Raw genomic sequence first — 14,806 nt, forward strand, 5'->3', positions numbered from 1 at the left:
CAGAGGGAATTGCAGTCAGTACACAGGATGAGGGCAGGAGTACTGGGCAGGGAGAATTGCAGTCAGTGCACTTGATGAGAGCAGGAGTACATGGCAGAGGGAATTGCAGTCAGTACACAGAATGAGGGCAGGGGTACAGTGCAGAGAGAATTGCACTCAGTACACAGAATGAGGGCAGGGGTACAGTGCAGAGGGAATTGCAGTCAGTACACAGGATGAGGGCAGGAGTACTGGGCAGGGAGAATTGCAGTCAGTGCACAGGATGAGAGCAGGAGTACATGGCAGAGGGAATTGCAGTCAGTGCACAGGATGAGGGCAGGAGTACTAGGCAGAGAGAATTGCAGTCAGTACACAGGTTGGGATCCACTGCCATAGTCTATAGGTCCAGGTTTTAGATGTTTGGATGAAGGAAGAGTCTTTAGGGGTCGCTTGCGCAGTGGGAGGAGACTGCAGCGTGTGACATGTGTTTGTAGATATTCCTCCTGTACATCTATGTGTGATGGTGATTCCCTGATATTACCTGTATCATTCTGTGTCCTCTCTGCTACCCCCTGTCCAGCTCCAGCTGGTGGCAATACGCCCGCCTCTCGCCACACGGGGGTGTAATGCCCACAGATGCCCTCTGCACGTAGGCCGCCATGCTGAGAGGGGCACCAGCAAGACGGGAGGAAGATGACTGGCGGACGGAGGCGGAGTCCAGCTCTCTGCCGGCCACTCGTTCCTCCATCCCCATCTTCGTCTTTCCGCCCTCCCTGGACTTCTACGCCGACGACCAGACCAGCCACAAGCAGGTTCTCACCCTCTACAACCCGTTCCCTAAGGTGCTGAGGTATAAAGGTGAGGTCACTGTATAAACGTGCGTTCTGCGGCAGGTCCGCGCCGACTGCAGAGCGCGGAGGCAGCTCAGATACTTCTCTTTGTCTCCTAGTCCTCTCCACGGCTCCCTCGCGCTATACGGTGGTGGACGCTGAAGGTCTGGTCAAGCCAAACTCCTGCATTGACATGTGAGGCTTCCGGCGTTGTCCGCATAGCCGTCTTCTCCCGCGAGGGTCCAGAACTCATTCTCCCCCCTCCCGTTACAGAGTCACCCGGCACCGTGATATCCGGGCACGCCATTACGGCAGCACAGATAAGTTCCGGGTGGAGATATGGGAAGAAGGTGGAGGAAAATCTACCGGAGGAAGAAAGGACATTCCCGCCACGCTACATCCCACGAAGCCAGAACCACGCGAGAGAGGCCTGTCCGAGACGCCGCACTGGCAGCCTCACTCACACATGTTCTCCCATGGTAGGTGAAACGCGTAGGGTGACTCTAGGGACCGGCGTGTCTGGCGTCATTCTATACCTGCGCTTTGTCTCGCCACGCAGGCATTCCACGACCCCTGTCTGCAGGACTCTTCAGCCTCTATGTTCTGGTGGGCCTGGCGTCCTTGGTGGTCCTGATGCTTCCTTTACACGGAGATCCTCATAGCCTTCTACACGAGAGCCTCCACGTGTCTGTTGTCCAGAAGCTTGTCGCTGCTTACGTGTTAGGTATGAGACCCAACGTCACGCCTGTTACACGGAGGGCTGGGACATACGTGATGGCATGCACAGGTGCTCACAGTAACTGCGGCCAGGCCTGTAGATGTAGAGTGACGGCGTTCTGCCGTGGGTGACATCACTGTACGGCTCGCGGTGGTCTCGTCAGCTCCTCACAGGTGACACTGGGCAGAGACGGGACGTCGTTAGCGGCATTCGTTTATTAATAATGACAGAATCTGACCGAGTTCTGTGAGGACACGAGATCCATAAATGTCCCCAAATAATCTAATCAGACATTCTGTACCCTGACGTCCCCGGAGCGTCCTCTCCCCCTCTGTCTCTCTCTGACATCCTGTCCTCTCCCCCTCTGTCTCTCTGACATCCCGTCCTCTCCCCCTCTGTCTCTCTCTGACATCCCGTCCTCTCCCCCTCTGTCTCTCTCTGACATCCCGTCCTCTCCCCCTCTGTCTCTCTCTGACATCCCATCCTCTCCCCCTCTGTCTCTCTCTGACATCCCGTCCTCTCCCCCTCTGTCTCTCTCTGACATCCCGTCCTCTCCCCCTCTGTCTCTCTCTGACATCCCGTCCTCTCCCCCTCTGTCTCTCTCTGACATCCCATCCTCTCCCCCTCTGTCTCTCTCTGACATCCCGTCCTCTCCCCCTCTGTCTCTCTCTGACATCCCGTCCTCTCCCCCTCTGTCTCTCTCTGACATCCTGTCCTCTCCCCCTCTGTCTCTCTGACATCCCGTCCTCTCCCCCTCTGTCTCTCTCTGACATCCCGTCCTCTCCCCCTCCGTCTCTCTCTGACATCCCGTCCTCTCCCCCTCCGTCTCTCTCTGACATCCCGTCCTCTCCCCCTCCGTCTCTCTCTGACATCCCGTCCTCTCCCCCTCCGTCTCTCTCTGACATCCCGTCCTCTCCCCCTCCGTCTCTCTCTGACATCCCGTCCTCTCCCCCTCCGTCTCTCTCTGACATCCCGTCCTCTCCCCCTCCGTCTCTCTCTGACATCCCGTCCTCTCCCCCTCTGTCTCTCTGACATTCCTGGAGTGTCCTCTCCCCCTCCGTCTCTCTCTGACATCCCGTCCTCTCCCCCTCTGTCTCTCTCTGACATCCCGTCCTCTCCCCCTCCGTCTCTCTCTGACATCCCGTCCTCTCCCCCTCTGTCTCTCTCTGACATCCCGTCCTCTCCTCTCCCCCTCTGTCTCTCTCTGACATCCCATCCCATCCTCTCCCCCTCTGTCCCCCTCTGTCTCTCTCTGACATCCCGTCCTCTCCCCGTCTGTCTCTCTCTAACATCCCGTCCTCTCCCCCTCCGTCTCTCTCTGACATCCCGTCCTCTCCCCCTCTGTCTCTCTCTGACATCCCGTCCTCTCCCCCTCTGTCTCTCTCTGACATCCCGTCCTCTCCCCCTCCGTCTCTCTCTGACATCCCGTCCTCTCCCCCTCTGTCTCTCTGACATTCCTGGAGTGTCCTCTCCCCCTCCGTCTCTCTCTGACATCCCGTCCTCTCCCCCTCCGTCTCTCTCTGACATCCCGTCCTCTCCCCCTCTGTCTCTCTCTGACATCCCGTCCTCTCCTCTCCCCCTCTGTCTCTCTCTGACATCCCATCCCATCCTCTCCCCCTCTGTCCCCCTCTGTCTCTCTCTGACATCCCGTCCTCTCCCCGTCTGTCTCTCTCTAACATCCCGTCCTCTCCCCCTCCGTCTCTCTCTGACATCCCGTCCTCTCCCCCTCTGTCTCTCTCTGACATCCCGTCCTCTCCCCCTCTGTCTCTCTCTGACATCCCGTCCTCTCCCCCTCCGTCTCTCTCTGACATCCCGTCCTCTCCCCCTCTGTCTCTCTGACATTCCTGGAGTGTCCTCTCCCCCTCCGTCTCTCTCTGACATCCCGTCCTCTCCCCCTCTGTCTCTCTCTGACATCCCGTCCTCTCCCCCTCCGTCTCTCTCTGACATCCCGTCCTCTCCCCCTCTGTCTCTCTCTGACATCCCGTCCTCTCCTCTCCCCCTCTGTCTCTCTCTGACATCCCATCCCATCCTCTCCCCCTCTGTCCCCCTCTGTCTCTCTCTGACATCCCGTCCTCTCCCCCTCTGTCTCTCTCTAACATCCCGTCCTCTCCCCCTCCGTCTCTCTCTCTGACATCCCGTCCTCTCCCCCTCTGTCTCTCTCTGACATCCCGTCCTCTCCCCCTCCGTCTCTCTCTGACATCCCGTCCTCTCCCCCTCTGTCTCTCTCTGACATCCCGTCCTCTCCCCCTCCGTCTCTCTCTGACATCCCGTCCTCTCCCCCTCCGTCTCTCTCTGACATCCCGTCCTCTCCCCCTCCGTCTCTCTCTGACATCCCGTCCTCTCCCCCTCTGTCTCTCTCTGACATCTCGTCCTCTCCCCCTCTGTCTCTCTCTGACATCCCGTCCTCTCCCCCTCTGTCTCTCTCTGACATCCCGTCCTCTCCCCCTCTGTCTCTCTCTGACATCCCGTCCTCTCCCCCTCTGTCTCTCTCTGACATCCCGTCCTCTCCCCCTCTGTCTCTGACATCCCGTCCTCTCCCCCTCTGTCTCTCTCTGACATCCCGTCCTCTCCCCCTCTGTCTCTCTCTGACATCCCGTCCTCTCCCCCTCTGTCTCTCTCTGACATCCCGTCCTCTCCCCCTCTGTCTCTGTCTGACATCCCGTCCTCTCCCCCTCTGTCTCTCTGACATCCCTGGAGTGTCCTCTCCCCCTCTGTCTCTCTCTGACATCCCGTCCTCTCCCCCTCTTTCTCTCTCTGACATCCCGTCCTCTCCCCCTCCGTCTCTCTCTGACATCCCGTCCTCTCCCCCTCTGTCTCTCTCTGACATCCCGCCCTCTCCCCCTCTGTCTCTGTCTGACATCCCGTCCTCTCCCCCTCTGTCTCTCTGACATCCCTGGAGTGTCCTCTCCCCCTCTGTCTCTCTCTGACATCCCGTCCTCTCCCCCTCTGTCTCTCTCTGACATCCCGTCCTCTCCCCCTCTGTCTCTCTCTGACATCCCGTCCTCTCCCCCTCTGTCTCTCTCTCTGACATCCCGTCCTCTCCCCCTCTGTCTCTCTCTCTGACATCCCGTCCTCTCCCCCTCTGTCTCTCTCTCTGACATCCCGTCCTCTCCCCCTCTGTCTCTCTCTGACATCCCGTCCTCTCCCCCTCTGTCTCTCTCTGACATCCCGTCCTCTCCCCCTCTGTCTCTCTCTGACATCCCGTCCTCTCCCCCTCTGTCTCTCTCTGACATCCCGTCCTCTCCCCCTCTGTCTCTCTCTGACATCCCGTCCTCTCCCCCTCTGTCTCTCTCTGACATCCCGTCCTCTCCCCCTCTGTCTCTCTCTGACATCCCGTCCTCTCCCCCTCCTTCTCTCTCTGACATCCCGTCCTCTCCCCCTCTGTCTCTCTCTGACATCCCGTCCTTTCCCCCTCTGTCTCTCTCTGACATCCCGTCCTCTCCCCCTCTGTCTCTCTCTGACATCCCTCCGTCTCTCTCTGACATCCCGTCCTCTCCCCCTCCGTCTCTCTCTGACATCCCGTCCTCTCCCCTTCCGTCTCTCTCTGACATCTCGTCCTCTCCCCCTCTGTCTCTCTCTGACATCCCGTCCTCTCCCCCTCTGTCTCTCTCTGACATCCCGCCCTCTCCCCCTCTGTCTCTGTCTGACATCCCGTCCTCTCCCCCTCTGTCTCTCTGACATCCCTGGAGTGTCCTCTCCCCCTCTGTCTCTCTCTGACATCCCGTCCTCTCCCCCTCTGTCTCTCTCTGACATCCCGTCCTCTCCCCCTCTGTCTCTCTCTCTGACATCCCGTCCTCTCCCCCTCTGTCTCTCTCTCTGACATCCCGTCCTCTCCCCCTCTGTCTCTCTCTCTGACATCCCGTCCTCTCCCCCTCTGTCTCTCTCTGACATCCCGTCCTCTCCCCCTCTGTCTCTCTCTGACATCCCGTCCTCTCCCCCTCTGTCTCTCTCTGACATCCCGTCCTCTCCCCCTCTGTCTCTCTCTCTGACATCCCGTCCTCTCCCCCTCTGTCTCTCTCTCTGACATCCCGTCCTCTCCCCCTCTGTCTCTGTCTGACATCCCGTCCTCTCCCCCTCTGTCTCTCTGACATCCCTGGAGTGTCCTCTCCCCCTCTGTCTCTCTCTGACATCCCATCCTCTCCCCCTCTGTCTCTCTCTGACATCCCGTCCTCTCCCCCTCTGTCTCTCTCTGACATCCCGTCCTCTCCCCCTCTGTCTCTCTCTGACATCCCGTCCTCTCCCCCTCCTTCTCTCTCTGACATCCCGTCCTCTCCCCCTCTGTCTCTCTCTGACATCCCGTCCTTTCCCCCTCTGTCTCTCTCTGACATCCCGTCCTCTCCCCCTCTGTCTCTCTCTGACATCCCTCCGTCTCTCTCTGACATCCCGTCCTCTCCCCCTCCGTCTCTCTCTGACATCCCGTCCTCTCCCCCTCCGTCTCTCTCTGACATCTCGTCCTCTCCCCCTCTGTCTCTCTCTGACATCCCGTCCTCTCCCCCTCTGTCTCTCTCTGACATCCCGTCCTCTCCCCCTCTGTCTCTCTCTGACATCCCGTCCTCTCCCCCTCTGTCTCTCTCTGACATCCCGTCCTCTCCCCCTCTGTCTCTCTCTGACATCCCGTCCTCTCCCCCTCTGTCTCTCTCTGACATCCCGTCCTCTCCCCCTCTGTCTCTGTCTGACATCCCGTCCTCTCCCCCTCTGTCTCTGACATCCCTGGAGTGTCCTCTCCCCCTCTGTCTCTCTCTGACATCCCGTCCTCTCCCCCTCTTTCTCTCTCTGACATCCCGTCCTCTCCCCCTCCGTCTCTCTCTGACATCCCGTCCTCTCCCCCTCTGTCTCTCTCTGACATCCCGCCCTCTCCCCCTCTGTCTCTGTCTGACATCCCGTCCTCTCCCCCTCTGTCTCTCTGACATCCCTGGAGTGTCCTCTCCCCCTCTGTCTCTCTCTGACATCCCGTCCTCTCCCCCTCTGTCTCTCTCTGACATCCCGTCCTCTCCCCCTCTGTCTCTCTCTCTGACATCCCGTCCTCTCCCCCTCTGTCTCTCTCTCTGACATCCCGTCCTCTCCCCCTCTGTCTCTCTCTCTGACATCCCGTCCTCTCCCCCTCTGTCTCTCTCTGACATCCCGTCCTCTCCCCCTCTGTCTCTCTCTGACATCCCGTCCTCTCCCCCTCTGTCTCTCTCTGACATCCCGTCCTCTCCCCCTCTGTCTCTCTCTGACATCCCGTCCTCTCCCCCTCTGTCTCTCTCTGACATCCCGTCCTCTCCCCCTCTGTCTCTCTCTGACATCCCGTCCTCTCCCCCTCTGTCTCTCTCTGACATCCCGTCCTCTCCCCCTCTGTCATCCCTGGAGTGTCCTCTCTCCCTCTGTCTCTCTCTGACATCCCTGGAGTGTCCTCTCCCCCTCTGTCTCTCTGGCGTCCCTGGAGTCTCCTCTCCCCCTCTGGCGTCCCTGGAGTCTCCTCTCCCCCTCTGTCTCTCTGACGTCCCCAGAGCATCCTCTCCCCCTCTGACGTCCCCAGAGCGTCCTCTCCCCCTCCGTCTCTCTGACATCCCTGGAGTGTCCTCTCCCCCTCTGTCTCTCTGACATCCCATCCTCTCCCCCTCTGTCTCTCTCTGACATCCCCGGAGTGTCCTCTCCCCCTCTGTCTCTCTGATATCCCTGGAGCATCCTCTCCCCCTCTGTCTCTCTGACATCCCGTCCTCTCCCCCTCTGTCTCTCTGACATCCCCGGAGTGTCCTCTCCCCCTCTGTCTCTCTGATATCCCTGGAGCGTCCTCTCCCCCTCTGTCTCTCTGACATCCCTGGAGTGTCCTCTCCCCCTCTGTCTCTCTGACATCCCCGGAGTGTCCTCTCCCCCTCTGTCTCTCTGACATCCCCGGAGTGTCTTCTCCCCCTCTGACATCCCCGGAGTGTCCTCTCCCCCTCTGTCTCTCTGACATCCCTGGAGTGTCCTCTCCCCCCCTGTCTCTCTGACATTCCTGGAGTGTCTCCTCTCCCCCTCTGTCTCTCTGATATCCCTGGAGCGTCCTCTCCCCCTCTGTCTCTCTGATATCCCTGGAGCGTCCTCTCCCCCTCTGTCTCTCTGACATCCCATCCTCTCCCCCTCTGTCTCTCTGACATCCCCGGAGCGTCCTCTCCCCCTCTGTCTCTCTGACATCCCTGGAGCGTCCTCTCCCCCTCTGTCTCTCTGACATCCCCGGAGTGTCCTCTCCCCCTCTGTCTCTCTGACATCCCCGGAGTGTCCTCTCCCCCTCTGTCTCTCTGACATCCCTGGAGTGTCCTCTCCCCCTCTGTCTCTCTGACATTCCTGGAGTGTCTCCTCTCCCCCTCTGTCTCTCTGACATCCCTGTAGTGTCCTCTCCCCCTCTGTCTCTCTGACATCCCCGGAGTGTCCTCTCCCCCTCTGTCTCTCTGACATCCCTGGAGTGTCTCCTCTCCCCCTCTGTCTCTCTGACATCCCTGGAGTGTCTCCTCTCCCCCTCTGTCTCTCTGACATCCCTGGAGTCTCCTCTCCCCCTCTGTCTCTCTGACATCCCTGAAGTGTCCTCTCCCCCTCTGACATCCAAGGACACTCTCTCTCTCTCTCTCTTTCACATCCCTGGTGTCCTCTCCCCCTCTGTCTCTCTGACATCCCCGGAGTATCGTCTCCCCCTCTGTCTCTCTGACATCCCCGGAGTGTCCTCTCCACCTCTGTCTCTCTGACGTCCCTGGAGTGTCTCCTCTCCCCCTCTGTCTCTCTGACATCCCCGGAGTGTCCTCTCCCCCTCTGTCTCTCTGACATCCCAGGACACTCTCTCTCTCTCTCTCTCTCTCTCTCACATCCCCGGAGTGTCCTCTCCCCCTCTGTCTCTCTGATATCCCTGGAGCGTCCTCTCCCCCTCTGTCTCTCTGACATCCCGTCATTTCCCCCTCTGTCTCTCTGACATCCCCGGAGTGTCCTCTCCCCCTCTGTCTCTCTGACATCCCAGGACACTCTCTCTCTCTCTCTCTCTCTCTCTCTCTCTCACATCCCCGGAGTGTCCTCTGTCTCTCTGATATCCCTGGAGTGTCCTCTCCCCCTCTGTCTCTCTGACATCCCGTCCTCTCCCCCTCTGTCTCTCTGACGTCCCTGGAGTGTCCTCTCCCCCTCTGTCTCTCTGACATCCCCGGAGTGTCCTCTCCCCCTCTGTCTCTCTGATATCCCCGGAGGGTCCTCTCCCCCTCTGTCTCTCTGACATCCCCGGAGTGTCCTCTCCACCTCTGTCTCTCTGACATCCCCGGAGTATCGTCTCCCCCTCTGTCTCTCTGACATCCCCGGAGTGTCCTCTCCACCTCTGTCTCTCTGACGTCCCTGGAGTGTCCTCTCCCCCTCTGTCTCTCTCTGACAACCCCGGAGTGTCCTCTCCCCCTCTGTCTCTCTGACGTCCCTGGAGTGTCCTCTCCCCCTCTGTCTCTCTGACGTCCCTGGAGTGTCCTCTCCCCCTCTGTCTCTCTGACATCCCCGGAGTGTCCTCTCCCCCTCTGTCTCTCTGACATCCCCGGAGTGTCCTCTCCCCCTCTGTCTCTCTGACATCCCAGGACACTCTCTCTCTCTCTCTCTCTCTCTCTCACATCCCCGGAGTGTCCTCTGTCTCTCTGATATCCCTGGAGTGTCCTCTCCCCCTCTGTCTCTCTGACATCCCGTCCTCTCCCCCTCTGTCTCTCTGACGTCCCTGGAGTGTCCTCTCCCCCTCTGTCTCTCTGACATCCCCGGAGTGTCCTCTCCCCCTCTGTCTCTCTGATATCCCCGGAGGGTCCTCTCCCCCTCTGTCTCTCTGACATCCCCGGAGTGTCCTCTCCCCCTCTGTCTCTCTGACGTCCCTGGAGTGTCCTCTCCCCCTTTGTCTCTCTGACGTCCCTGGAGTGTCCTCTCCCCCTCTGTCTCTCTGACATCCCCGGAGTGTCCTCTCCCCCTCTGTCTCTCTGACATCCCAGGACACTCTCTCTCTCTCTCTCTCTCTCTCTGACATCCCCGGAGTGTCCTCTGTCTCTCTGATATCCCTGGAGCGTCCTCTCCCCCTCTGTCTCTCTGACATCCCGTCATTTCCCCCTCTGTCTCTCTGACCTCCCCGGAGTGTCCTCTCCCCCTCTGTCTCTCTGATATCCCTGGAGCGTCCTCTCCCCCTCTGTCTCTCTGACGTCCCTGGAGTGTCCTCTCCCCCTCTGTCTCTCTGACATCCCGTCCTCTCCCCCTCTGTCTCTCTGACGTCCCTGGAGTGTCCTCTCCCCCTCTGTCTCTCTGACATCCCCGGAGTGTCCTCTCCCCCTCTGTCTCTCTGATATCCCCGGAGGGTCCTCTCCCCCTCTGTCTCTCTGACGTCCCTGGAGTGTCCTCTCCCCCTCTGTCTCTCTGACGTCCCTGGAGTGTCCTCTCCCCCTCTGTCTCTCTGACATCCCCGGAGTGTCCTCTCCCCCTCTGTCTCTCTGACATCCCAGGACACTCTCTCTCTCTCTCTCTGACATCCCCGGAGTGTCCTCTGTCTCTCTGATATCCCTGGAGCGTCCTCTCCCCCTCTGTCTCTCTGACATCCCGTCATTTCCCCCTCTGTCTCTCTGACCTCCCCAGAGTGTCCTCTCCCCCTCTGTCTCTCTGATATCCCTGGAGTGTCCTCTCCCCCTCTGTCTCTCTGACGTCCCTGGAGTGTCCTCTCCCCCTCTGTCTCTCTGACATCCCGTCCTCTCCCCCTCTGTCTCTCTGACGTCCCCGGAGTCTCCTCTCCCCCTCTGTCTCTCTGACATCCCCGGAGTCTCCTCTCCCCTTCTGTCTCTCTGGCATCCCGTCCTCTCCCCCTCTGATATCCCTGGAGTGTCCTCTCCCCCTTTGTTTCTCTGACATCTCGTCCTCTCCCCCTCTGTCATCCCTGGATTGTCTCCTCTCCCCCTCTGTCTCTCTCACATCCCTGGATTGTCTCCTCTCCCCCTCTGTCTCTCTCTCACATCCCTGGAGTGTCTCCTCTCCCCCTCTGTCTCTCTCTCTCTCACATCCCCGGAGTGTCCTCTCCCCCTCTGTCTCTCTCTGATATCCCTGGAGTGTCTTCTCCCCCTCTGTCTCTCTCTGACATTCCCGGAGTGTCTTCTCCCCTTCTGTCTCTCTGACATCCCCGGAGTGTCCTCTCCCCCTCTGTCTCTCTCACATTCCTGGAGTGTCCTCTCCCCCTCTGTCTCTCTCACATCCCTGGAGTGTCCTCTCCCCCTCTGTCTCTCTGACGTCCCTGGAGTGTCTCCTCTCCCCCTCTGTCTCTCTGACATCCCCGGAGTGTCCTCTCCCCCTCTGTCTCTCTCTGACATCCCTGGTGTCCTCTCCCCCTCTGTCTCTCTGACATCCCTGGACTGTCTTCTGTGTCTCTCTCTCTCTGACATCCCTGGACTGTCTTCTGTGTCTCTCTCTTTCTCTCTGACATCCCTGGAGTGTCTCCTCCCTCTCTCTGACATCCCTGGAGTGTCTCCTCCCTCTCTCTGACATCCCTGGAGTGTCTCCTCTCTCTCTGACATCCCTGGAGTGTCTCCTCTCTCTCTCTCTCTGACATCCCTGGAGTGTCTCCTCTCTCTCTCTCTCTGACATCCCTGGAGTGTCTCCTCTCTCTCTCTGACATCCCTGGAGTGTCTCCTCTCTCTCTCTGACATCCCTGGAGTGTCTCCTCTCTCTCTCTCTGACATCCCTGGAGTGTCTCCTCTCTCTCTGACATCCCTGGAGTGTCTCCTCTCTCTCTCTCTCTGACATCCCTGGAGTGTCTCCTCTCTCTCTCTCTCTCTGACATCCCTGGAGTGTCTCCTCTCTCTCTCTCTCTGACATCCCTGGAGTGTCTCCTCTCTCTCTGACATCCCTGGAGTGTCTCCTCTCTCTCTCTGACATCCCTGGAGTGTCTCCTCTCTCTCTCTGACATCCCTGGAGTGTCTCCTCTCTCTCTCTCTGAGATCCCTGGAGTGTCTCCTCTCTCTCTCTCTCTCTGACATCCCTGGAGTGTCTCCTCTCTCTCTCTCTCTCTGACATCCCTGGAGTGTCTCCTCTCTCTCTCTCTGACATCCCTGGAGTGTCTCCTCTCTCTCTCTCTGACATCCCTGGAGTGTCTCCTCTCTCTCTCTGACATCCCTGGAGTGTCTCCTCTCTCTCTGACATCCCTGGAGTGTCTCCTCTCTCTCTCTCTCTGACATCCCTGGAGTGTCTCCTCTCTCTCTCTCTCTCTGACATCCCTGGAGTGTCTCCTCTCTCTCTCTGACATCCCTGGAGTGTCTCCTCTCTCTCTCTGACATCCCTGGAGTGTCTCCTCTCTCTCTCTCTGACATCCCTGGAGTGTCTCCTCTCTCTCTCTGACATCCCTGGAGTGTCTCCTCTCTCTCTCTCTCTGACATCCCTGGAGTGTCTCCTCTCTCTCTCTCTGACATCCCTGGAGTGTCTCCTCTCTCTCTCTCTGACATCCCTGGAGTGTCTCCTCTCTCTCTCTGACATCCCTGGAGTGTCTCCTCTCTCTCTCTGACATCCCTGGAGTGTCTCCTCTCTCTCTCTCTCTGACATCCCTGGAGTGTCTCCTCTCTCTCTGACATCCCTGGAGTGTCTCCTCTCTCTCTGACATCCCTGGAGTGTCTCCTCTCTCTCTGACATCCCTGGAGTGTCTCCTCTCTCTCTGACATCCCTGGAGTGTCTCCTCTCTCTCTCTCTCTGACATCCCTGGAGTGTCTCCTCTCTCTCTGACATCCCTGGAGTGTCTCCTCTCTCTCTCTCACATCCCTGGAGTGTCTCCTCTCTCTCTCTCTGACATCCCTGGAGTGTCTCCTCTCTCTCTCTCTGACATCCCTGGAGTGTCTCCTCTCTCTCTCTGACATCCCTGGAGTGTCTCCTCTCTCTCTGACATCCCTGGAGTGTCTCCTTTCTCTCTCTCTCTCTCTGACATCCCTGGAGTGTCTCCTCGATCTCTCTGACATCCCCAGAGTCTCTTCTCTCTCTCTGACATCCCCAGAGTCTCTTTTCTCTCTCTCTCTGACATCCCTGGAGTGTCTCCTCTCTCTCTCCCTGACATCTCCAGAGTCTCTTCTCTCTCTTTCTCTGACATCCCCAGTCTCTTCTCTCTCTCTGACATCCCCAGAGTTTCTTCTCTCTCTTTCTCTCATTCCCAGAGTCTCTCTTCTCTCTTTCTCTGACATCCCCAGAGTCTCCTCTCTCTCTCTCTCTCATATCCCCAGTCTCCTCTCTCTCTCTCATATCCCCAGTCTCCTCTCTCATATCCCCAGAGTCTCTTCTCTCTCTCTCTCTGACATCCCCAGAGTTTCTTCTCTCTCTCTGACATCCCCAGAGTCTCTCTCTCTCTCGCTGACATCCCCAGAGTCTCTCCTCTCTCTCTGACATCCCCAGAGTCTCTCTCTCTCTTTCTCACATCCCCAGAGTCTCTTCTCTCTCTCTCTCTTTGACCTGGCTTTCCTGGAGTCTCCTGTCTCTCTCTTACCTGACATCCTTGGAGTCTCCTCTCTCTGACACCCCTGGAGTCTCTTCTATTTTTCTCTCTCTCATCCCCAGAGTCTCTTCTCTCTCTCTCATCCCCGGAGTCTCTATTCTCGCTTTCTCTGACCTGACATCCCCGCAGTCTGTTCTCTCTCTCTCATCCCCAGAGTTTTCTCTCTCTCACACATCCCAGGAGTCTCTACTCTCTCTCTCTGACATCCCCTGAGTTTTTTTTCTCTCTCTCTCTCATCTCCGGAGTCTCTATTCTCGCTTTCTCTGACCTGACATCCCCGCAGTCTGTTCTCTCTCATCCCCAGAGTTTTCTCTCTCTCACACATCCCAGGAGTCTCTACTCTCTCTCTCTGACATCCCCTGAGTTTTTTCTCTCTCTCTCAAATCCCCGGAGTCTCTATTCTCGCTTTCTCTGACCTGACATCCCCGCAGTCTGTTCTCTCTCTCTCATCCACAGAGTTTTCTCTCTCTCTCACATCCCAGGAATCTCTACTCTCTCTCTCACATCCCCTGAGGTTTTTCTCTCTCTCTCATCCCCGGAGTCTCTATTCTCGCTTTCTCTGACCTGACATCCCCGCAGTCTGTTCTCTCTCTCTCATCCACAGAGTTTTCTCTCTCTCACATCCCAGGAGTCTCTACTCTCTCTCTCTCTGACATCCCCTGAGGTTTTTCTCTCTCTCTCTCATCCCCGGAGTCTCTGCTCTCTCTCTCACATCCCAGGAGTCTCTACTCTCTCTCTCTGACATCCCCTGAGGTTTTTCTCGCTCTCTCTCATCCCCGGAGTCTCTATTCTCGCTTTCTCTGACCTGACATCCCCGCAGTCTGTTCTCTCTCTCTCTCATCCACAGAGTTTTCTCTCTCTCTCACATCCCAGGAGTCTCTACTCTCTCTCTCTCTGACATCCCCTGAGGTTTTTCTCTCTCTCTCTCTCTCATCCCCGGAGTCTCTGCTCTCTCTCTCACATCCCAGGAGTCTCTACTCTCTCTCTCTGACATCCCCTGAGGTTTTTCTCTCTCTCTCTCTCATCCCCGGAGTCTCTGCTCTCTCTCTCTCACATCCCAGGAGTCTCTACTCTCTCTCTCTGACATCCCCTGAGTTTTTTCTCTCTCTCTCTCTGACATCCCCTGAGGTTTTTCTCTCTCTCTCTTATCCCCGGAGTCTCTATTCTTGCTTTCTCTGACCTGACATCCCCGGAGTCTCCTCCTTGCCCTGGTCAGTGTATTACGTGACATGACGGTTACTGAAGCAGCAGAAGATGCATCACTAAATGTATGGGTATAATTTCCAGCATCTGATAGTGTCCTCTCTTTCTCCAGGCCTTCTCACCATGGTGTTCCTCCAGGGATGATGAGGTGGAGACACGTCCTGGGCTACAGACTGGAACGGGACCATTTCATGCAGAACATGAAGAAATTGTGGGGAACACGGAACATGTGTGTGCATTCATATGTACAGTGCAGGACGTTACATGTGTTTCTCTGCATCTTTCCATAGTGTTTTCTTTATATCACGCCATGTATGACATTACATATGTTGGGTGATGAGGTTTTGTCCCTGCTGGTCTTATTATCCTGTTTCATCAGCATCCGCCTTAACTGGCCATGTATAAAATGTATGTACAAAGCAGCGTACTGCCAGTAATCTGGGTGATGTCAGCATTATCCACAGCCTTGGGATAATGAGAGTGGACATTAGCCAGGTAACTGTACCCTAGCTGATTCTGCCATATTAATCATGGATAAGAATATTAAGAAGTATTTGGGAATGTCCGCGTGGTATCAGGTGTGACAGGCAAACCTGCCCCGGTAACAGGTGC

General features: G+C 57.4%; 1 protein-coding gene across 1 annotated transcript; it reads left to right on the forward strand.

Moving 5' to 3' along the window:
• Positions 1-559: 559 nt before the first annotated feature.
• LOC134935886 (motile sperm domain-containing protein 1-like) lies at positions 560-14,534 on the forward strand. The gene is made up of 5 exons (XM_063930736.1): positions 560-837; positions 929-1,004; positions 1,083-1,288; positions 1,369-1,533; positions 14,307-14,534. The coding sequence occupies exons 1-5, from the start codon at positions 639-641 to the stop codon at positions 14,336-14,338; spliced, it is 678 nt and encodes a 225-aa protein (XP_063786806.1). The 5' UTR covers positions 560-638; the 3' UTR covers positions 14,339-14,534.
• Positions 14,535-14,806: the final 272 nt, after the last annotated feature.

Source organism: Pseudophryne corroboree, chromosome 6, assembly GCF_028390025.1.
Source record: "Pseudophryne corroboree isolate aPseCor3 chromosome 6, aPseCor3.hap2, whole genome shotgun sequence".
Taxonomy (NCBI): Eukaryota; Metazoa; Chordata; class Amphibia; order Anura; family Myobatrachidae; genus Pseudophryne; species Pseudophryne corroboree.